This window comes from Maylandia zebra, linkage group LG17 (genome assembly GCF_041146795.1).
Source record: "Maylandia zebra isolate NMK-2024a linkage group LG17, Mzebra_GT3a, whole genome shotgun sequence".
NCBI classification, from domain to species: domain Eukaryota; kingdom Metazoa; phylum Chordata; class Actinopteri; order Cichliformes; family Cichlidae; genus Maylandia; species Maylandia zebra.
In genome coordinates, this window is record NC_135183.1 from 27818409 (window position 1) to 27841927 (window position 23519).

Consider the following 23519-nt stretch of genomic DNA (forward strand, 5'->3'; position numbering starts at 1 on the left):
TGACTGATATAAGGACCAAACTGCCAAAAGATGGAGTAAACAGACTCAGAGATGGTGTTTCTGGCATGTTCCTCGCAACATATTCCGCAAAGGAATATGTCAAGCGCTAAGACGGATACAGCTTAGTGTAATGTTAAGGTGTTTATTAAAATAGGAAAATTACAAAGGGTTACAAATTTTGGGAAAGATCACCAATATGAAACAAATCACTAACACAAAATAGCAGCTGTTATATTTTACAGTATACAAACATTTGAACAGAATGATCAAGGAATAAAAATACTCAAGTATGATATTTACAAAAATTACAATTTGTATGAGGCTTTTTATATTAGGGAAAATTAAATAACAGCAACGGCACCTTAAGAGCATTCGTTGTGGTTCATGATCTGCCACATGAGTATTGGTTTTAGCTGTTTAATCAGCCTTTCAGGAAGTTACCTTTCCATAAATTAGCCACTTTACAGACCTTCACTTTGATTGGAAACCTGTGTGAGACTATTAAAGGCTTGCATTCATACAATGATACTGAATACCGTTTGTTTCTTTACAAGAATTCCTGTGAATCCTGGCCAAATGACTTACTCACTGGTTAGAACATAAAACCCATTGACTTACAGCCAAATATATCATTTTTTGTGACTCTACTGTAACATTTCCAACATGATATTTACAGCAGTTATCTTAGAACTGAGAGTTAGAATTTTAGGTTTTAAATGCTGTTGCGACATGCACAAACATCCCCACAGCTACTTTGCTGCTGATAGCTGAGAAACACAAGGCCACTTGGGGCATCATTAGGTTAGGTTCTGGTTATTCTAAAGTTGTGGGAATGAGAGTCTTGTAAGCAAACCACATATTTATTTTTTCTAATCTGTGTAATGCTAAGTTGAAAGTGTCAAAAGTCAATTATGCTCTGATTTTTCATGTAGGGATTTTCCCCTCCCCTGATGATTTTGTTCATCTTGTTTATCCCTTTGCGTGGAACACCATTAATAACTAATATCAATGTTAAAGAAAAAAATGTGACTAACATATTCACCTAACAGACAAAAGATCACTGGTTTGAGCTTGAGAGGACACACAAATCCCTCAGAGGGTGCAGGAAAATGTGTCAAATCAGATATGCATATCCATCCGCTGTAGTGGGGATCAGCCCAAAGAAGCTTTATTAATATGAGCGAAAACTGGATTAATCGGCAACTCTTGTCTCTTGTCAGGTCCTTTTATGAGCTAAAATAAAGTATAGAAGAGTGGTTGCAGTAGTTGTGCTACAGCAAGAACATCCCAGGTTCAAATCAACCAGCCAGCCTGTACCTGAGTAGGTTTTCGCCGTGTGCTCCAGCTTCCTCTTCCTCCATATTAGGTTAACTGGAGATGCTAAATTGGCTGTAGGAGTGAATGTGAACTTAAATTGTAGTCTGTCTCCTTCACCCCATTTCAACTATCACTGCCTTAAGAAAATATCCCCCATCCTCCTAGATTCAAAATTTACCTGTGGGCAAAATAATACCATGAAACAAAGATCCTTGATTTTAAAGTTTGGCCATATGAGGCATATTGTACCTAATATTCTGCTCTGGTCTGTGTTATTTAAATGTCAGGTTTACGCCACAGTTATTTAAAAGTCTGTAATTCTTCGAAACAAGAAATTATCATCAAAATATCATGTGGAATTACAAATTCGTTTTGGAACAGTTTTTTTCATTTAGAAAAATAAATATACATTACTTAGAAGCAACCAGTCTCTTTAAATATTAAACATACTTAAGCACAAATAAGCCAATCTGACATTACCGAGTGACCCAAAAATATTCCAGATCTATAAGACCTATAAATTTATACAGCACAGCAGAAACAAAACAAATCTGCAGGTATCCACATACAGAGTCGCTTTCCATGAAACAAAAAAACCCCAAAACCTATAAAATATCCTACTGACCACACACAGCCCGCCAGGGGCCACAGTTCCCTCCAAACTGGAGACCAAATAGCCATGTTATATTTGGCATGGCTCTTCTTTCTCTCATGCTACAAATATTAGCATAAGATTTGGAGCAGTTTGCTCAGTCTTACTTAGACCCTCTCATGGGGAAAACTAATAGTTACAGCTAACTGGGGAAAAGGTAGTTCAGCTACTGCACACAATTAGCACTGCCAGGCTGAAAGGCTATTTTCACAAAGGGAACATAATAGGCAGATTGTAATGACATTTTCACGCATATATTTTCTTTTCTGGGACATGGACACCTTTAGTTGCTGTGATAATCACCTTAATACCAGATAAGTACCTTTTTATGTCATGAAGGCCACATTTATGTCAATCCACATCGCTTGTGTTTAAGGTAAAAAGACCAGCTCGACACTTAAAAAAATTCTTCTTCTTCATCTAAAAAAAAGAAAAGGTCCCAGTCAATGAAGGCTACCTAAAGTGATAACCACCAAAGAGTTGGGTTCAAGTATATTCCAGGAGATAATACTGAATCACAAGTGTCCTCCTCACTGTCATTGTTTGCATGGCTTCAGAAATTCTGAACATGTCAAAAAAAACAATTTGCACTCCGTTTATGTGCACAAGACTTTGATTTCGAAAATGCCGAGATCTCCTCATTTGCAAAATCGAAGAATGGGTGAGAACCAATTAGATGCATCCAGTCTCCAATTTCTAGTTTATGTCATCTACAGATGGCGACAGATTCCACCATAAAATCCAAACTTGTCACTATCATACAGTCGTTTTCTGTATGCCACCCAATAATCCATGTTGGAGATTTGTGGCCCAAGTTCCTCTGTCAGCTCTTGCAAGCTATGGTAGTCCCCTGTGGGTTGCTTTTCACACCACTCCATTAGTTTCTTTACACATTCGGGTAAAGTCTGAAGACTTTGTATATCCACTCTGAGTAGAAAGCAACATTAACAAAAAGTGCTGGCTGTGATGAGGCACATTTTGTCCTTTGGATGCTCACACCAATTATGACTTTGCGCTCATGTTCCTGGCAAACCAGTGGGCCACCGTAGTCCCTCTGCAAGAACAAAATAAAGACAGACTGTGGATTAGCAATAATTACACCAAAGCAAGTCTATAGTAATAATAATAATAATAATGATAATAATATAATGCTTAAAATATCAGTTCACCCACAAAACAAACATATTTTTCCATTTAAGCCTTACTGGCTTCAAAAGGCTTAGGTGTTATTTGGCTCTTTAAAACACCTGCTGCTCAACAAAGGGAACTATTTCTTCAGTAGAAAGTAGTTCCAATAAATGGTGTTTGTTACACAATTGTGGTGAAATGATCCTTTAAGCACCGAGCATTCAGTTCACATCCATGTTGTTTTGCTTCAGGATGCATTTGGCGATTTGAGATCCTTACATCACACACGCCTTCTCCCCTTTTCCCGCCAGCACATATTCTGCTTTCCCCGGCGTCTTCTTTGATGTGCGAGCACATGTCGTTGTCCACCATCGGCATGATTACAGAGTTAAGGGCTTCATCGTGTCCAGTATCTGCACAGAGAAGGATACAAAAAACACAATAAGCAATTTGTAAAAGGAACAGTGGGTTTTTTTGTCATTAAAAAATAACATGGAAAACAGCATGTGGTTGAAAGAAGGCAGTACTTTTGGTTTCCCCCCATCCATACATGGTGCAGTTGGTGCCTTCAGGGATGCGACAGTCTTTCACGGGAAGATGAATGGTGGATGCACCTTCAGACACAGGGGCAGGACTAGAACCAACAGAAATCATCACAAATAAAAGCCAAAGCAAGTTGCACGACCTTTCTTTTTAAATTTAAAGCACTCACAGTATTTTCTATCACTGTCTTTTTCTTTAACTAGAAGCATAAATCAGCTGACACTAGCCACTAACTGAGCACTTACTCTGCTAGCTTCAACATTACTAGGTTGGAGCCGTCTGGGCCACAGATCAGGCGAGAGACTCGTAGTCGCGGTCGGTTTTTAGACTCATCGAGGTGATGCAGACCGACCTGCACACTGTAATCCCGGAGATCTGGAACGCTGATGATTACAAGAGTCAGTGTAAGACAGAGTCATACAGTTTTTTTGAGTCTTACAGTGGATTACAGCCAAACGATGATTCAACTGACCGGATTCAATAGGAAATCCTGCCCAGATCTAGAGCAGCCTCTCTTTTAAACAAATCTCACAAAACTGTCTTTACAAATACTACTTTTTTTTTTAGTTAACACATTCCACTAGCTCTTGATATTTTTCAAAAATACACTTACTTTCTTAAAATAACATTTCCTGAATGGCAAATGTGTATTTTTTTCATAGAGAAAAAAGCCAAAAAAAAGGCAAGGCCTCAAGCACCTCGAGGCTCCCCGCTAAATCAAAATATCTGCTAAAAGCTGCTGATCTACACCATATGTATTACTTGCAGCATTGCAGATTACTACAGAAAAAAGGGATCTTTTTTTTTTTAAATCAAAGCCAGTACTACACATGACAGAGACATTGCAAAAGGACAATATGATTAGTTCTGACATAAGCAACTGCAGGTTAAACAGCAGTCCAAAACATGCGGTCCCTATCTCAGGTCAAGTCTGTCTGGCAGTACGCTGTGCAGCCTTTAAGCAATTATAGATAGAAGCAGCAATGGAAGCATTTTTAAAGAAAGAAAGTAAAGTAAAGTCTGAAAAGGGAGAGAAATTACCAGGAGGTGAAGCACTGCTGGTCTGTCAAAACCCAGTTCTCTCTGATTAGTGAGCCACCACACAAATGGACCTTCCTAGGAAAAGGTAAGAAGGAAAAATGGATCAATCACAGTACACAGCATAAACATGGATGAAGGTCTAGGCTTCTAAAGAACAAAGACTGGAAAACACTTACTGTCTTTGGATGCTTACAACCCAGCTGCCATCTGTACCTCGCACTTGATGTCCTCCAACTATTCTGGTGTTTATGTGCACAAAGCATGATATCTTGGGCCTCGTTTGAACTAAGCAAGGAGATATAATTGATACTGTGTGTTAGACAGATGTAGTTTTTTTAACATTTCCATTGGAAAATATTTATCAAAACTTCAAAAGGAAACTATTTGTTCAGTTAGGCAAATATCAACAGACTGACTTGATCTACAGAGAGAGAGAGAGTTACAGAGGAAAGGAAGGAGATCAGAGATAAGCACATGAGAAGGAGGACCATTTTTGGTAAAAAGAAAGAAAAAGACATACTCACTATTTGTCTGAGGAGCCTTTGTAGCTGAATCACCTGATGTAAGTAAAGCAAAGTACAATATGAACATACACCCCACAGCAGCAGGGAACATACAAAACATGAAACCTGAGTAAATATGACAGCCTTTTATACTTTATAAAGGCTTATCTCTGGATCTAAATAATTGCTGGAGGCTATATTAGTCAGCAACCGCAACAAATAGATTTGCTCGAGACCTTAAAACTTCACGGAAGACGTGTTTTACATTATGGAAAATATTCAATGCAGCTTCACTGAAACCAGCCGAAGAACATGCAGGGTCCAGTGGCCCAAGTGTGTGTTTTCTCAAATGAAATGGCAACAGACTTTCGCATCTGTTTGCTGTTTGAGCATCGTGTATTCTCTGCCAATTGGACTAAACCACAGCGAACAGATTACGTAAGCTGCCCAGAAAGCTGTGCAAGAAAACAATTATGATATTTTGGTTGAAGTCAGTAAACGCTACGAAGCTAAATCACTTGTGTTATTTCAATGTACTACACCCACATATCAGCACTTCTTCTGTTCTAAATGTCATTACATGTTCTTTCAGATGTCCCATTTAAACAGTCCCAAAGGCTCTGAAAACTTCTTCTTTGTTTGATAAAAAGGAAGCACATTTAGTACCCCTCAGTTTCATAACAAGCTTCTCTGCCTTTAAAGACAGCCATGTTATTGATTTGCGAGCAATGCTTCTCTCCTGGGTGTTACAGGCTACCTAACACAGCCTTGCTGGTTAGCTTAGCACAAAATTAAATAGGGACATATATTCCTAAGCAGCCTTTAAAGCTTTTAAAAGAAGGTAATGCCCAAGTGCCAAAAACTGCAGTTGCTCTAATGGCCACTTAAGACAGGTTCAGAAAGCCAATCAATCCGCAAAGGCCAAAGAGGGTACAAAACATGGATGTAGCTTCTGGGTATGAAAAATGAACCCAGTACAGAAAGTCATTAGCTAAAACTTTTTAGCCAATAAGCTTGTGGTTTAAGTCAGACCCACCCTTTATAATCACATCTTTTTTCATAACCAAGATGGTGATCACTCATCTTGAGGTTTCAAAAGTGATCCATCTATTACATTGTGCATGCATACACTCCCATGTTAAATGCCCAACTTTGAAGCTAAAATAAACACATTTACAGCAAAGAATGAAAATGATTTGATGGCTAATAGCTAACATTTACACTGACTGTATGGCGGTGTTTCTTTTTATATATTACCCAAGTTATAAACATCAAATTTATGACTTAAATGTAAGCATTAGGAAGGAGTTGGCTGCCAGAAATGATGCTGTTTTGCTATGTTTGGGTTTGGCTGCAGTTAAAGTCACTCGGGTACATAGTTTTTACTTTAAGCTTGTTGTCATTAGCCAAATAATAGCATCTCATTTAATATAGTGAATTACAGAACCAATTACAAACCAAGCTAGTGTTAGCTGGCAGCTCTGCAGGTCTGCCTTCTCATCCAAATATCATCACATCCAACATCAAAAAGCCCAATATGGCAAAATTAAATATTTGTGGCTTCAAAGCTGTGGCCTCCAAACCACCGGATGATATAATAAACATCCATCTGTTCTGGAAAGTCAACAGTTATATCACACTTGTTTAGTATGTGTGAGTATTTAGTATTAGTATGGATGAGTTGTGGTCCTGTTGGTCTTTGGCTCTCAAAGCTTATATATTGGCACTGACTACACATTTACATACACACATACACAGATATCTTTCATTCTCATTCTACTTGGGTAAACACAGATATTATCTACTTACCGAAACTTACATAGGGTAAATGTTTATTTAAGGAACTCACAGTGTTTTAGTTTACAGTAATCCCAGGCCAGGCGGTTATTTGGACTGGTGTAACACCAAGCGCCGTGTCTGTCGCGATCTGGGTTCCTGCAGTAGTTCTTCTCCAGCCCTACATGGGACACCGTAGAGTGAGAATCCCCACTGTAAAACACACAAATACAGATTATCATATCCCATGTGTTATTTTGCAGAAAGACAAAAACTAATACTGGGTCATATCTCATAAAGGTGGGCACATGTGTACACGGAGTTGCACAAATGCTGTCAGGCACATATATTACATACACACGAAAGTAACCATGGAATGCCTAGAAAATTCTGACTCTGGCTCTCCTATAATGCAATGAATCCTCAACATTTGCTGCTTAGCCTGTAGAAGGAAACGCAGAGTTTTGCGAAGAGTGCTCATGGGAGTTCAAAAGTATGCAGTCTAAGCGTTCAGCAGGGTTCAGACCAGCAGGAACCACATCCTCTATGGAATGATGCAGTTTTGCTTCTGATTTGTAGGAATTTATATCTAATTGTGTGTCATCTAAGCCATCCACAATACCCGTAAAAAAACAGTTACTTGGTAAGAGTTCAGACACGCGCACACAAAAAGGATTCTAATCAACTGATAATTTGTAAGGGGGTGAAGACAATTCTACTTCCCAGGAGAATGTTAAACAATGTTGTAGCTCTGAGCATGTTTCCTAGTATGACCCTGAGCCTTGAACAGAGTAGACTCGCTGGCTGCATTCTACGGGAGGGAGCTGATTGGCTTTGATCTACTTTCCTAAGAAAGCACTTCCTGGGGTCAAGGGTCGGCTCTGGAACATGTCCATCTGTCTGTGCCATTTTGGCTTTTAAAATTCCTGTAAATTAAGTAATTCCAACAGGCTGACTTCAGCGTGAAGTAACGGCCTTGGAGCGGGCAGTCTTTCCCCCAGTATGGGTCACTTTGAGAGCACCCTCGGGTTTCCTCTCGTCAGCTAGATGAATAATAATTGGACCTGGTATTGACCCCTGTGGAACCCCTGATTTCCTCTTGCTGTTTGTTTTCAGTGCTTAGCCTCATTCATTTGAAAGGGATTTTCACAAGGCAATGGGAGCTAAGTTATCAACAAACACTCATCAAGTGAGCTGAAAAGAATGTCAATCTCTCTAGGAAACAGTTGCAGGGTTGCTCGGTACGGCTGGAGTTGCACTGGGAGCCAACAACAGAAATGCAACAAAAGTCTTTGCAGAACAAATTATTTCATTACCTGTTTATGTGATGTGACCAGTCTGCACAGGGAATCCCCGATCGAGTTATGGATAAAGTGCCCCGATAAGTCTCTCCATTCTCTTCATAACACTCTGAGATAGAACAGGATAAAATTATTCAGATGACTTTGTTAAAGCGCTGAAGCTTAGTGAGCCCAACAGCTGGTTAAACACCTCTTCATGTTGGTGGAATACTCACAAACACAAATTCATGTACTTGCAGAGACAGAGAAAGAATTTGGGTCTATGCTTGTCTTTGTGGTTTGGACCATTTAATATTATGGGTCTCTGTGTAAACGGTGTCTCCCAAATCTCATTATTTCTGGTCTTAAATAGAATCAGAGAAGGGTCTTTAGTTGCAAACTGACTGGCTGCTTTGAGACGTGTGTGTTCTACAAAATGCAAAGCAGAGAAACATGGGAAATGACAACGAGCAGCTATTGCCAAAGTCTGGTGTTGTTATTCTTGCATGAAATGGAATTCGTTGGGCAGCCCTTTGCCAAGTGGCTCAGTCTTATGAGAGCAGTATTCTTCTACTTTACAAAAGCATGACATCTCTTTTAAAACATCTGTAGTTTGGAATTCAACATGGAAATTTCCTAGTAATTGATTGAATGTACTTTGTTATTTACTTTTAAAATATTCTAGTAATTTTAGAAGAAAAGATCGACACTTTTGCAAATATATATTCTCAAAATTAAAGACTGAAGAAAGCAATCTGGCCCTGTCTAAAAGCAACAACATTGAACACTTTAGAATGTATTTCTTTAAACTGATATAACAAAAAAAGATTTAACAAAGCCGATTTTGGCTTTATGTCAAATGAACCGGGCTTTGAGCCATAACCTTTACTCAAAAGTGATGACAAGACTCTAAGTTGTTTTTACAATACATTTTTTAAAACACTAAATAAACACGATTGGCTGTGCTTGCTGTTACTCCCTTTTTTATACAAAGCAAACAACTGCATTCCCCAAAACACTGAGCAATTCTCAGAAATTAATTTTCATAGAATTTACCTGCTTTTTGTGTAGCCTCTGCACCACATCTGGGGATGTGGGTGCAATTGGCTATCCTCTGATTAGGGTTTGTAGTGAAGCACCATGGGTAATCTGCACCATCAGGATTGCGACAGTAATTCTCTCTGAGGTCTCTATAACACACACACAAACTACAATTTAAATGATGATGCCAATGATCAAGTACTCTTCTTGACATTCCTGAGAGAAGTGAATCCATGTTGTCAGCAGCTATGAAGCAGCTGTTACTCACTTGCATTTGTAGTTCTGCGGAAGAAATGAGTGGCTATGTGGGAACTGGGAATCCCAGCGCTGGCATGTCACACCTTCCGGGGTGACATTCATTGTGCCTTGGTAGTCTGTGCCCTTTCCCTGGACACAGGAAGTTGTTACTTCAACATCGGAGTCCTCGGTAGGGTCTGAACCTGAAACAGATAAATGTCATTGTAAGGTGGAAGCATGCAAAAAAAGAGAAAGTCACTGAAAAAGCAAACTGTAGTCAGGAATGAGGGAGGAAGAGAAGGAGGAGAATATTAATCCCTACAAGAATGTGTCATGTTTAACCTAGAGGCAGATGATCAAAAACAGTAGCCCTTCCCCCTGCTTGTATAGTAATAGAAACTTACTGTGTGTTCATACCAGTGGTGCCTGACATTCTTTCACGTATGGACATCCACAACAATGAGAAGTTGGTTAACTTGCTGACAGAACAAGTCGCAGAGCTCGAAGCCTGATCTTATTTATACCTTTGCTTCAAAATTAAACACTGACATTATGATTCCTGTGAATTTCTCTATTGCAGGCCAACTAAAGAAAATGGCAACAAACCCAGTCTGATTTGGTCGATATTATCCACTGGCAGACTATTCCAAACATCTTTAGATGGAATTCTGGTGTTCCGCATAGCAGTGCAGGGGTAGCACTACACAGTGAGCAATTTCCAGATTTCTGTCTTTGTTTCTTTAGCCTTTGACAAATGGGATGGGGGAAGATGGAGGAGGCGAGGGAATGTTTCGAGGTTGAAACGAGAAGGCGTGTGCAAAAGGATTCTTTGGCTTGATGTAATGCATGCCAGTATCTGTGTGCACAGTGTAGCACAGGTCAGTGGTTTTTATCTTTCTAAGGGCAGGCATTGAGGGATACACACATCTGGACAAATGCAGATGCTCGCTGTAAATCATAACCTGTACAGTAAAGTCAATGCGTGTATGTGTCTGACAGAGACAAAGAGAGATGCTCTGTGAGGTTGTGGGTGTGCATATGGGAATATTTCAATGCAAATTCTCCAATTTCGCAACATCTTTTCTAATTTCCATTGATTTCATTTTCCCTCTGTCTTTTCAATTATATATAAAGGCAACATGTTATATATACTTGTCCCCGTATGGGACAAAACTAAAAAAAAAAAGTTTAACTAACATCCAGAATACAACAGTGTATAACAGACACATACTTTAATTACTGAATTATATATACATATATTTATAGGGAGAGAGAGTGGGTGGAACAACGTGCAATAAAGGGTCCAGCGTGGACTATAACCCAGGCCCCTGGAGAAGACTTTGGGCAAATGGTTCATCTGCACAACCCAGTTAGCTATACCTGTCTGTTATAAAATGCACATTCATACCTAGTATCACTCAGATTTCCACCTTCTCCATCTTCCAGGACAGTCATTTTTGATCAGAGAATGACCCCAGAAGGGTTTCCTTAGTGCAAAACCTGGAATCAGTAGGAACTGTCAAAGCAAATATCTCTACTAGCACCTCTTAAGCTCACTGTTTAACATTTTAGATCCAACTTCTGGAGGCAACGCAAAGATGCCAAAAACTGCAATTCCTGGGTCCAAAAATGAATCAGTCAAAGGCACACATGTTAACATGCTTAACGTCATGTTTACTGCCTGGTGTAAAAAAACAAAAACAAACTTTATATATATAATTTTCCCCTTTGTGACAAATATATGGGCCTTTTTTTAAAAATATAACTCCATTCATCCATCCATTCTCTTTGGCTCGCCGAGGGGATGGGGGGGAGCCTGTCCCACTTGTCTTAGGGCGAGAGGCAGTGTACACCCTGGACAGGTCGCCAGTGCTGCAGGGCTAACATAGACAGACAACAATTTGCACTCACATTCACACCTATGGGCTATTTAGAGTTACTAATTAACCTAACCCCACTAACTGCATGTCGTTGGACTGAGGCAGGAAGCCAGAGTACCCGGAGAGAAGACCATGCAAACATGAGAAAAACATGCAAACTCCTGACGGTGGAAGGACCTTCTTGCTGTGAGGCAACGATTCCACCGTGCTGCTCATCTGTTTAAATTGTATAAAGGCTCAAGGTTATGCATTACAAGGGGCTTGGCCGATGTAAGCCACAAACAGGTGCCAAGTACACTTCTATCTGTCTGCTAGAGTTTGGGAGGACCTTTTTTTTTTAACATAATCTTTATGCAAATATCTGACAACAAATATGTTTCAGAGTGTTCTTACTTGTACTAAAAGACTGTACAAGAAGTCTGTTCTAAGTATATTGTATTTACCACCAAGAACAAAGATACTACTGTCTGTTAGATGCACTCATACGAATGTGCTTTGCTAGCGTAAAACTACGATCTCTTGTCTAATCTTGGATTGTGGGAAATCACGGCAGATGGCAACAGCCATAATGTGAAAGTTAAGGCATCAAAATAAGAGCCCACCAAAAAAGTGTTACTTTTATGGCCACGCAATATAATTCACATCCATCATTCTCCTGTTCAACAAATCATCCCTTTACCCAACATGCCCTGTAAGGAAGCATATGCAACTGTTTTGCTCTTTGTGCATTATTTCAGGTCTTTTCTCTAATTTCTCTATAAAATTGCATCATTTTGCAATCAATGTTTACACCACTGAAACAACTTTTAGACTTTCCGATTGCAATGTGCGGTATTTTGGCATAACAGCCTCTATTGTAGTCCTCCACTTTATAGCCCTAAATGGCTTCAGTAAAACACTTCAAGCTTTGTGAAGTTATAACTGCCCTCTTGCAAACAGCCTATTTAATGTCCCTTGCTGAGGTAGAATGACTTGGAGCAAACGCCCACATGAAAACACCATCCGGATAAACAAAAGTCTCCTGAGACTTTGCTGGGGAGAAGGGGACCATTTTTTTTTTTTAGCTCAGTTGACCACAACTGCTCCAAAGACACCAAAACTTGTATGTATCGATTCCCTGTTGAACATTTAAACAACTTGCTTGTGGTAAAAACCAAATCCAAAAACCAAAGCTTGCTCAATCATATGTTCACTTCTGAATCCTGTATTACATTCTTACATGTGTGACACATAAATGCTGCAAGGGTAATGCATTTTGAACCAATATAAAGTCATAAATCCGAGTAAAACAATAATTTGTTGCTCTCAGTTTGTTTGAAGACTTTGTCCTCAAAGCCCTAGCCTCAGATTTGGAGTATATACAGTGCACAGTCTCTTACCACACACAGTGATGTTACAGTACTCCCATGGAGTTTTGGGATCCATGGTGTAACACCAAGGACGGAGGCGGTTATTCGGGTTCCTACAGTAGTTGTCCTTTAAATCTTTGTCCCGATACCTGAAAAGAGGGACAGAGAATGTTAAAAAAAGAAGGTGGATTTAAGTAAGCCATAACAAATCATGAGATTTACCTCTCTTTTTTAAGCCTGTGTCATGGATGTGTGCTGTTGTTATCTGTGAGAAAGATTACTATGTGATCTGCAGCTTACTTCTTGGGCTGGAAGGGGTGTTTGTGAGGCCTTGCCGAGTCCCATCTCTGGCACTCTTTGCCACTCTCTGTATGGTCCATTTTGCCCCGGTAATCCTCCCCGTTACATGTCATGCAGACATCTGTCAACAAAGAAGCAACAGTTATCAAAATGTTCTTTTGCCTATGAAGGAAATCGAAAAAGAATCGTGTCTTTTAGAAAAAAATGAACCACGCAACGGATAAATCTCCTTTGGTTTTATTTGTTTAAATCTTATTTTCTAGTGCTAATACTTCATGGGTCTCACCTTCTGAACACTGTGGTATGCCACACTCCTCAGCTCGTACATTGGGATCTGTGGTGTAGCACCACGGACCACCGGGATCGTTGTTAGGATTCCGACAGAAGTTGTGCCTCAGGTCTTGCGTTGGGTACCTATCTGGATAAAACCTACAGGGGTGTAGACACACATAACTGAAAGTGTTACCTGATACTGTAAGCTGTATAAATACATTTCTGGGAGTACTTGCACACTTGACTGCTCTGGTTTTGTTTACAGTACCACACCTGCACGCTAGTGCTCTCAGTAACAACCCAAATAAATTCAAAAGGCATTTACATTACGGCGTATGCCTCCGCTCTGTGAAATACGATAGCAAGACCGGGTTACATTTTACATCCTCTCGCAGCAATCTTATGCAAATAAGGCATCAATATGCCTGCTTTAGCCAGATTTGCACCTCCTGCACAATCACCTTAGTGACTCCAACCACATCTCCCCTCCTTCAAGTATGAAGCAGCGAAACTGTCACAGCACAGCAATCTCCAATAGCACAGAACACCGTTATGCACCACTTGGAGCATCCCATGCAGGTCTTTTGCTGGCTGCCCTGTGAACATGTTTAAACCTAATCCCCAATGGCTCCATGTAGTGAACAAGACTTTAAGAAACAGAACCCGGACCGTCCAAGCAAGTCTGTACAGTCCGGGGATTCCCATACTAAATCGACAGTGTGGGAAATTTGTCTTCTTTCATGGCAAGGCGACCAAAAGCCGGTATGTCAGCAACTCCCTGATACATGCCGACCACTATCCCCCCTCCCACCCAGGGAGACATTGAAGCAAGGCAGAAGAAAAGGTGAAAAGAAACAAGTGAAGAGACTGATTCCAGTACACACAAAAATCTTAATGGAGTGAGCAAAAGGGAATAAGTTCATTGTTTAACTAATGACGTAAGAAACAACTTGCAGGAACAATTAAAAAAAGTAAAAGAGGTAGAGGCCACCCTCCCTTTAGCAGCTTGTCTAAAAACTACCTCAGGCAATGACTCTTAAGGGAGTCTGCTCTGCTTTCCCCTTTGTGCCCAGAGGCTTATGCAAGATTTCTCTAATAATGTACAACATCAGTCAGCCCAGAGGTGGGAGAAATCACAGGCATCTGACTTGGTCAAGAGAAGCTGAGTGCAAAGGAGAACGAAAGGGAGGACCATTAAAATGCATAGTTTTACCTACATGTGTCAAAATATAACAGGCCATACACCAAGTTCTCACTTATGCATGTAGCCCAAACTAAAACAAAAACACTTGTTCCCCTCCAAAGCAGCAGTTTCCACGGGCCAAAACTCACATCTGCTGAGTGTAAATCAAAAGCTCAATAGACTGTATCTCGATCATAATACAACATCCTTAATTTATAAATGGAATTACAAGGTTACTCACTTTGCAAAAAGAAAGAAAAGTCTGCATCTGCTGAAGCGCCGTAAAAAGGACCCAGCATGGGAGCAAGTTAGTCATAATGATGTTGTGCTAACAGATGTTGACCAGCTATTCATCTCCTTGCCAAAATCTGTTCCCAGCGGAGCACAGGCAGACACTATGTGCACATGCTTCATTCTCGGGGACGACTAAACATATTGGCTGGATTTGGGATAACACTCAAGATGAAATCTAGACCTGAAGTAACTGCTGCAAAATGTCTATCAATACCCACACCTGGTGGAACAATGCTGTGATTTAGTACTAGAGCATCCGAAGAATAAAGCAGTCGGAGATTAAAGCAAGCAGACCAAGACACAATTTATCTTTGTGCATAAATAATTACTTCTGGAAGCAAGGTGCAATGGGAAACTCTGTGCCGAAAGGAAATGATATAAAATTAAAGAAATTTGCTACTTCAGAGAGGGTATGAGAACTCAGTCTCATCTTTTAAATATGGCTACAGCTTAGTCTGGCTTGGCCTGACGCTATCCAAATGTGACAACATCTGTGAACCAGCACATCTACGCCTACAGCATTGCTCATTAATTAATAATTAAATCAACCATGCACAGCTGTATTTTTCTGTTTCCAATTTGTATGGTAAGCAAACTCACTGTAGTCACAAGAATCTATGCAGTCTTGTGAAAAACTAACTACACTCCACCATTAAGTAGCTTGCAGAACCACCTTTAGCAACAACAACTCTGTATAACTTTATCAGTCTCTCATATTGTTGTGGAGGAATTTTGGCTCACCCTTCTTTACAGTGTTGCTTCACTTCATTGAGTTTTGCAGTTTATGTACAGCTCTCTTAAGGACTCGCCACAGCATTTCACTCAGGTTGAGATCTGGACTTTGACTGGGCCATGGTAACACCTTGATTTTTTTTTCTTTTTCAGCTTTTCTGTTGTAGATTTGCTGCTATGCTTCAGATTGTTGTTGTTGTTTCAGACAAGCATTGGCTGTCATACAGATGGTCTCATATTTGACTCTTGAATTAATTGATATACTGAGAAGTTCATAGTTGAGTCGCAGCCTGCAAGGTGCCTAGGTGCTGTGGCTTCAAGAGCCCCCATCATCACCACCATTTTGCTTGACAATCAGTATGAGGTTTTGTTGCTAGTTTCTTGCTAGCTTGCATTTTGGACAAAGTCTCCTCTTTGGTCTCAGATGCCTTTTAAGAAGTCTTGTTGTTTGTTCAGATACCCCTTTGCAAAACCACTGCGGTTTCCATATGATTAGCTAACAATTTTAGCTGCTAGCCATACTTGTTCAGTCTTTCTGTAATAGCACTATCATGAAATGTATAATTTAACATTCTAACTGACGCCTATTAATTTTTACTTTGTGGATAGGTCTACTGTTAGCCAACTACTAATGCATACTTTTATCCATTTCAACCAAAGACTATTTTGTACTCTCACTGGTTTAATCGGTTTCCATATTATTAGCTAACAATTTTAGCTGCTAGCCATACTTGTTCAGTCTTTCTTTAATAATAGCACTATCATGAAATGTATCATTTAGCATTCTAACTGAGGCCTATTAATTTTTACTTCGTGGATAGGTCTACTGTTAGCCAACTACTAATGCATACTTTTATCTATTTCAGCCAAAGACTATTTTTTACTCTCACTGGTTTTATCAGTTTCCATATGATTAGCTAACAATTTTAGCTGCCAAATGATTAGCTAACAATTTTAGCTACCGCACTGATAACCTCCTAAGACCTGAACTCTTCCATGGCATGCATTTTTAATTTCTCTTTGATATTTGGACATATTGGGACCCGATGAATGTAAAAACAAAGAATTACCAAATTTTTTTTTTACCCGATTTTTGTTTCTGAGAAAAATGAGATCCACATATGAGGATATTTGTTTAAAATTTCAGTAGAACAGTGGCAGTATAATGTCCTCGTAAGTGGATATGAGGCCCTTGTAGAGCAAAATTTAGTATTTTGGTCTAGACAACCCAAAATGTGATGTCCACATTTATGGATGCCAGGTCCTAGGAGGTTAAATAAATGTTTTCGAAAACAGAAAAATAGTTCCCTGTTTTTTAGAATAATTAATCTCTGTGCAGCGTGTTGCTAATCTCTTTTTCCCTATGTTTTGAAAGGTTAAACTTTCAAAGGTTAAACTACTAAGATGCTAAATATTTTCCATTCAAGAAAATCATAAATCAAAGCTGTAACTATGCGTGTGCCTGTAGCTGAGAGCATTCACTGACATCCCATTGGAAAAATTAGTAGAAAAACAAAAGAAAGTCCCTAGGGGTACAGATAAATGATTACAATATTATCTATTATTATTAATACGAAGAAAAATATTCCATTCTCCACGCTTGGCTGGACATCAGTGCACATTTCTTTCGGAGCCTTGGTTCAAACACTAAATATAGATAACAGGTGGAAGTCCCTTTCCGGGAAGGGAACCTCCTGAGAAATCACCCCTGCCCCACACTGATCAGTCAAGCGTGAAAATAATAGTTACCTGAAACTCAAATGGTGCGTGGTTCATTATGGTGGTAATTCTCACACAGCGGGATAGTCCCATGTTAGGTAACCCACTAAATCTTCCTTAAGTAAGCTCCCTGTGACCCTCCGAAAGTCAAAACGGTAGAAGTCCCCTTCTAACTGAGAAGGAGACTGGGACCATGTGCCAAATAAACAATGACAAAGGATTCAGAATGTGAATAACTGCTTCTTGAAATGAAAATAGGACTTAAGGGGAATGTGGAAGAAGGGGGGTAAAAATGGATCAACATTTCATTCTCTTGATTGTATTACTGACCTTGTATTTTCTCTCAGTAATATTGTGGCTTTGTGAGCTCAGCTGGACATCAGACAGAACATGACTTCAGTCTATAAGTCTTTGCACCTTCTTTCTTTCATTTTTACCTCCATTCTACTTTTTTTCACACTGCACTTCTTCAAACGGTTATTATTACCCCCACCCCGCCGCCTTAGCTGCAGTTAAAATATCTTATAACTAACGAGCACCACTAATGAGGCCCTGGCACAGAACCATCTTTGCAAATTCACTGATTTTGCCTTGCTGTGCCTGGGAGAAAACATCTTCGGGGATACACCTGATGGTCTGGAGTGCTCCAAAAAAAATAAACAGCCCCACCGGGGAGGAGGTGGCTACATGTGTTGAAAGAAATCTGACTTAACTCTGGATAAACGTTCAACTGTCTCTGAGCCTCCGCCTTCCCTTAACCCCAGAGGTGCAAGGGGATGAACTGAACATCAATAAATCAGCTTCCGAGGCCTGTTCAGTGTCAGACACAGAGAAGGAGCATCCAGGAAGGTGGTGGAAGCATGGAGATTAGAGACGCAAGCTTTGAAGCCTGTTGTTTCAAATCTACAAGAATCTGGTAAGGGGAAGTGAATGATTAACATGTTCTCTTCCTTAAAAAAACCCTCTGGTGTACAGCTGAGTAAGGCATCACAAGTAACTCTTCTTCCTCGAACACGATCTGAATGGAAAAATGCACTTGCTATTGACTTCCCTGTGTAAAAGACGGGACTCGGAGCATCCCAATTATAGCGTAAATCACATCAGCCGAAATGGTAGGTTCCAGATGGGGCTGCGCTGCTCCCTTTCAGTTGCATTTCCTTCTCTGTATCTGTGATTGCTCACCAATAAAGGCATAAATTTAAAAAAAGAGAGATGACTTACGTGTGCTCATTGATGTTATTATCTGACCAAGCTTGGCAAGTGATATTTGACTTTGTCCATGACCTCCTTCCTCTGTAGTTGTCCATGGTGCCAGTGATACACTCCCTTATGTAATCTAAATAACAGCAAAGGCATAAAAAAGTATATGTGTTAATTCAGATATAATTCCTGCAATTAAAAGTTAATTTGCCTTTACAGCCTTGACCTCCTGGAATTTATTTTCCCATATATGGTACATTTTGTATTTTTGTTTTTTCACAGCCAGCATTTAGTAGATCCCAGCTTGTGTGTTATTCCCTAAACAGACGACTCCCTAAAGTTCATTAAATGTCACCGGGGGGAGCTTTTGTAAATTCTGTAGCGCAGTCTAAAGTGCTAGATTCCATAGCTGACTCTTGAGAGAGCTTTGCGCTCTGACTGTAAGCAATGATTTTTTGTTGTTTATATTCCACTTAGGTCTTTGACGTGCTTTTGCATGCGACTTTCCCCGCTGGGGTGATTAAACAGTGGGGGGGAGAGGTGGCTCGGTTCCTTTTATTCCATCAACAGAGAAACCAAAGACTTAAAAAACTGAGGAGCAATCAGCAATTACACATTTTGCCCGTGTAAATACCTCCCCGCACCTGAATGTTCTCATGAGAAAAAAACAAAAAAACAAAAGCGAATTACATCGAATTATTTTTGGGGCTTTGCCATTTACCTTTTTTTTCGTATAAAGTAAAGTTGATGCTGGCCTGCTTCTGCACATTGTTGGTGAAACGGTCAAAAGGAAGCAAGTGGCATTTCTTGCTGTGCCGCTGAAAGTTAAAGGCTCTGAAAAACACCCAGGAAGTAGTTGAGAGATAAACAACTGATAAAACAAGAAAAATGTGTAAATACCAGAAGGACAACAAGAGGATTGAGGAAACCTGGTTATAAAAAAAAACCATGTGCGGGAAATCAGATAAACACAGGAACAAAATATAATTCACCTGCAGTTGAAGTTTTTCTTCACTTTGCATTTCCGGGCACAGCGTTCCTCTGAGTTGCTGGTTCGTATCAATGGGAGCTGAGGACAGTCTGTGCAAACCAGCATGTGGCTTTCAGTCTTTTCATACCTCTGTAATAACTGACGAGACTTTCTGCAGCAACCTGCAAAACACAAGGACACAACATGAGATCTGCACATGTTAAAACATCCATTAGATCAGATAATAAGCCTGTTTACACCAAGGATCACCTCATATGGGAGTTGCTCTCTGGTTTTTAACATCTTTTTAAGCATCCTCGATTAAAAGCCAAGGCTTTTAATTTACAATGACAACATTTCATAGTTTAGCATCTGGCTGAAACCTTATCCTTAACCCTAGATGAAATCACTGCTCATCTTTTGGATTTTAAGAGGTTAAATATCATTAATATCGCCATAAAAGTTGCATATCTAACTTGTAAACCAATTTTGTTTTATTGTTGGACTTTGATAATATATAGCTGGCAACTACTTTTGCCCCAGAGATTTTTTTCAGGGTCTTCTAATATGACTGCACGTAAGCCTTAAACATTGGCGTCCTTGTGAACACTGTATAAGTGCTGGCTGGCAAGGACTGATTTAATCAGTGGTCAGTCTGGGAACCCATCAGCCCATCATCAGGAGTCATCAGTCCGATGACCCCTGGGGATAATACTATTTTAGGGCTGGCAAATGTAATCCCTCTTTTGTTGTCTACATTGAATATTTACCTGCCTGTAACCAAGGTCCACTTAAAGGTGATGCTCAGTACTGCTTGGACTACAAGCAGAAAACACAAAGCTTCTAGCACCACATATTTTGTTCTGCACCTGAAGACTGGTCACAGATATCTTCGTATGAGAATGCACAATGTTCAGCTCTGTGAAAGCTGCTTATAAGACATTGAGGTGGCATTGTTCTTTGAAGCCATTAGCATTTAAAGCCTCACTCCACTCAGGGGTATTAATAGCATTTGGGCCGTTCTGGTAATCGGATGGATCACAAATTGTGTATGCCAATTTGTAACCACTGTTCTTGATGTGGGCCAGGGATCTTGGTTTCTATACTGCATCTTCATTAACAAAGTATAAAACCTTAGTCATGCACTGCTCTAATATTAGTGCTGTTATTAAGGACTACTGCCAAGAACTAAAGTTTTCTCATGGTGTCACCATTGAGGTTATCAGGCAGCGTGACGGCTGGTTTCAGCGAGTTGGCATCAAACAGGGAGAAAAGATGAAATTATTTCCCCATCATCCAGTAAACTGGGTGGCCAGCTGATGATGAAAACATCCTTCAAATATAGTTTGCTTCAAGCCTTGTGTTTGCTGGCACGTCAGCATCCACACACTGAAGTGTTTTGTGCAAGTCCGGAGCTGTTCCAAGCTCAGCTGTTCTGCAATTCTTTAGATACAATGTGCAGCCTCAGCTGAAGTAACAGGTAAGTCAGGTTATGTTTCAGGATAAAAAATCAGTATGAAAAGTGGCCGGAAGCAAAGCCCTGCATCAGTCTGAGGTGCTTTAAATGAGCAGATTGGGCAGCCAAAAAAACAAAACCAACGGGGGGTGGGGCAGATCTTGTTTCATAGGAAAACTTTAACATCACTCATAATTTCTACAATATAGTAAAATTTTATGTATCAAATTTTATGCATAGTCTCTCAGCTATTGGCAATTGGCTGGATGCTCATGTGGAAAAATGGAAACGCTTCAAATACACAATTCATTCTTGCTTTATTTATAGGCATTTGTTGAGAGCTTTTTCCTAGAAAGAAGTACATCAAAAGGAAATTCTACTATCGGAACAATGTGGCATGATGCATATGAGCTCCAACTGGGTTCAAAAGCAGGACAAAACCATATTTTAAAGCCTAAATCCCCCTAGTGATGCAAATCATTCATTTTTACGGACTGGAAAAAGTTAAGATCCCGTCTTTCAGCGGTATGAAACCTTTCTGTAAAAGACGCTTCTGAACATCTTTAGATGGGTTGTGTGTCTGCTCACAATAGTTTCGAGTTTACAATTAAGAGCAAGTGCAACATAAATCACACCGGAAGATCTTATGCTACTGAATTACAGCTACACGCTCCTGTGCCAAGATCCGACACATGGCGCTGTGTGTGTACTTAGGATATTGTAAACTGTGGAGCGTTTAGAGGCTCCTCGTGGTTGAAAATGGTTTTCGGGGAGGACGTGTTATTAATGTTTTTGGGCTCCACTGGACCACATCTGGCACGCATCACAGTGTTGTTTCAGCCCTGATGTCTGGCCAAGCTGCTCAATTAGATTTCACTTAGTCTCTTCCTCTCCTTGCACTCAGCTTTCTGCTATCTCCAAATCCTAAACATTTGCTGAGGTTGAAGATTATAATAAAAGGTGCTCAGTGAGTGAAAGACATCAGATTTAATAAGAAGAGGCAGCTGCAGGTTAGAGGAACAGCTCGGAGTATCTAGCTGAGCTTGAAAAATGCAGATAGCTAAGGTGAAATGCCGACACTCTGACCTCAGAAACTTCCACTTAGGTGCCCTTGAGCAAAGAATTTAACTCTCAGCTGGATAAGCGTTTTAGTCACGCTTTCCTATGTAACAATACCTCACTTTGTAATAATAATAATCATTATAAAGAATATAAATGTTAGGACAGTGCAGACGAAAATCTGTATTACATGAACAACAGGAAAGTAACAGGTTAAAGGTGCGCCTCTGTCTGGGAATTACGCAGACATTACATCTGCTTCAGAGAGCGCAAAATGTGGTAGTGGGCTCAGCAGCCAGATGTTAAACCCTCCACACACACACACACACACACACACACCTCCCCTCCCTCACACATATACGCACACACACCTTTTCCATCTCTCTCTCTAGAAACGCACGAAAGGGCCAGCCAAAGTCCGGGCCGCGCATTACTTTCCCCTCACCTCCGGGCCGGTCAGATGTCAGGGTCGGCACCCCTGGAGGTGGTAACTACGGATTCAGTGGTCAGATGTCAGCGGGGCGGATGTGACTCTGGACAGCCCCCAGATAATCAGCGCTTGGTGAACATAGGAGCAGCCCGCACGGTGCTCGTTTACAAGACCGGTTGCCGTGTGTGAACCCCAGGCTGTCTGGCATCCTCTCTATAGCTGGCATAAGCCCAACAGACACAGGAGTGTCTATTACTAAAAGGACCACGACCAATGAAAGATTTTCATGACAAAGAAGCAGAGTCATTCCAAAAAAGTGCGCTGGAACGGGTTTGAAGCTGGAATTTAGAACCGTGCACGTCCTCAATGTGGAGGCAGAAACTTGTAGATCCCGTCTTAATTACAGAAACTTTAATCACACCAATGTGAACTCTTGAGCTATTTGCTGTTAGAGCAGCAGGTAAAGTGAAAAGAGTGATGATTTCATTCAAAGTCTTAAAGAGCGCAAAGGTTATAAAAAGTTGATTCCTTCTAAAAACCAACAACAACAACAAATAAACAAACCAAAAAACAACAACGTAAGTCATTATTATTTTCTCAGGAACTTTTCTGAAGGAGGTCTGTGATCAAGGTCATTCAATAGCACGAAGTGTCATGGTGTGCAATTAAAAACTGATTATTTGTACAAAACGAAGTGCAGCTACAAACTTCAAGCAAAAATCACGACTGTCAGAATCCCCCTTTTAAAAAAAATAACACAGAATTTCTCCACCTTTCCCATTTCCAACTTTTAATTTTTCCCCTGCAAGTTTCTTCACTCTCACTAATTAATTCTCAATTTCTCTATTCATTTCTCACTTGAAAGCATGAAAAGCAGAGACGGAAAACAATCAGATTTCAGCCAGTTCGTGCAGATATTTATCATCCACTGGAACCGTTCAAGTCCTACCTGTATCCACAATAGTGAGCAGAACACAGAGCAAAGCCTGATAAATCCAAACGTATGTCCTCATGGTTAAAGATTTGGGTGCAAGTTAGAATCCGGATTAAGAGAGCGACGCACTCGGAGCTTGTTTGAAGTTCTGAGTGGCTGATGGTGAGCAGAAGACTTAGCTTCCTCACACAGATGTCACCTTCCCAAAAACCCACACGTCCT

General features: G+C 40.2%; 1 protein-coding gene across 3 annotated transcripts; it reads right to left on the reverse strand.

Annotated features, from left to right (window-relative positions):
* Positions 1-128: 128 nt before the first annotated feature.
* On the reverse strand, positions 129-23519 carry LOC101486965 (hepatocyte growth factor). 3 transcript variants are annotated; one of them, XM_004548294.3, is made up of 18 exons: positions 23313-23519; positions 19441-19600; positions 19170-19282; positions 18470-18584; positions 13334-13476; positions 13048-13168; positions 12778-12896; positions 9550-9721; positions 9297-9430; positions 8277-8370; positions 7034-7173; positions 5206-5238; positions 4858-4966; positions 4682-4756; positions 3886-4023; positions 3625-3731; positions 3377-3510; positions 129-3023 (listed from the first exon to the last, which is right to left on the reverse strand). In XM_004548294.3, exons 1-18 carry the CDS (start codon positions 23374-23376, stop codon positions 2856-2858), a joined length of 2139 nt encoding a protein of 712 aa, XP_004548351.2. In that variant the 5' UTR covers positions 23377-23519; the 3' UTR covers positions 129-2855. The 3 variants fall into 3 exon arrangements, 2 of the variants coding, with proteins under 2 accessions (XP_004548351.2, XP_004548350.2); XM_004548293.3 differs by having other exon boundaries at positions 9297-9448; XR_013093786.1 differs by having other exon boundaries at positions 2890-3023; positions 3648-3731; positions 9297-9448.

Excerpts from the sequence above, each read along its gene's own strand:
- LOC101486965 (XM_004548293.3), bottom strand. The coding sequence starts at position 23,376 with ATGAGGACATACGTTTGGATTTATCAGGCTTTGCTCTGTGTTCTGCTC. Across the intron at positions 13,169-13,333 it reads CATACCACAGTGTTCAGAAG|ATGTCTGCATGACATGTAAC; the intron begins GTGAGACCCATG and ends CTTTGTTGACAG. Across the intron at positions 9,722-12,777 it reads CTGTAACATCACTGTGTGTG|GTTCAGACCCTACCGAGGAC; the intron begins GTAAGAGACTGT and ends TATCTGTTTCAG.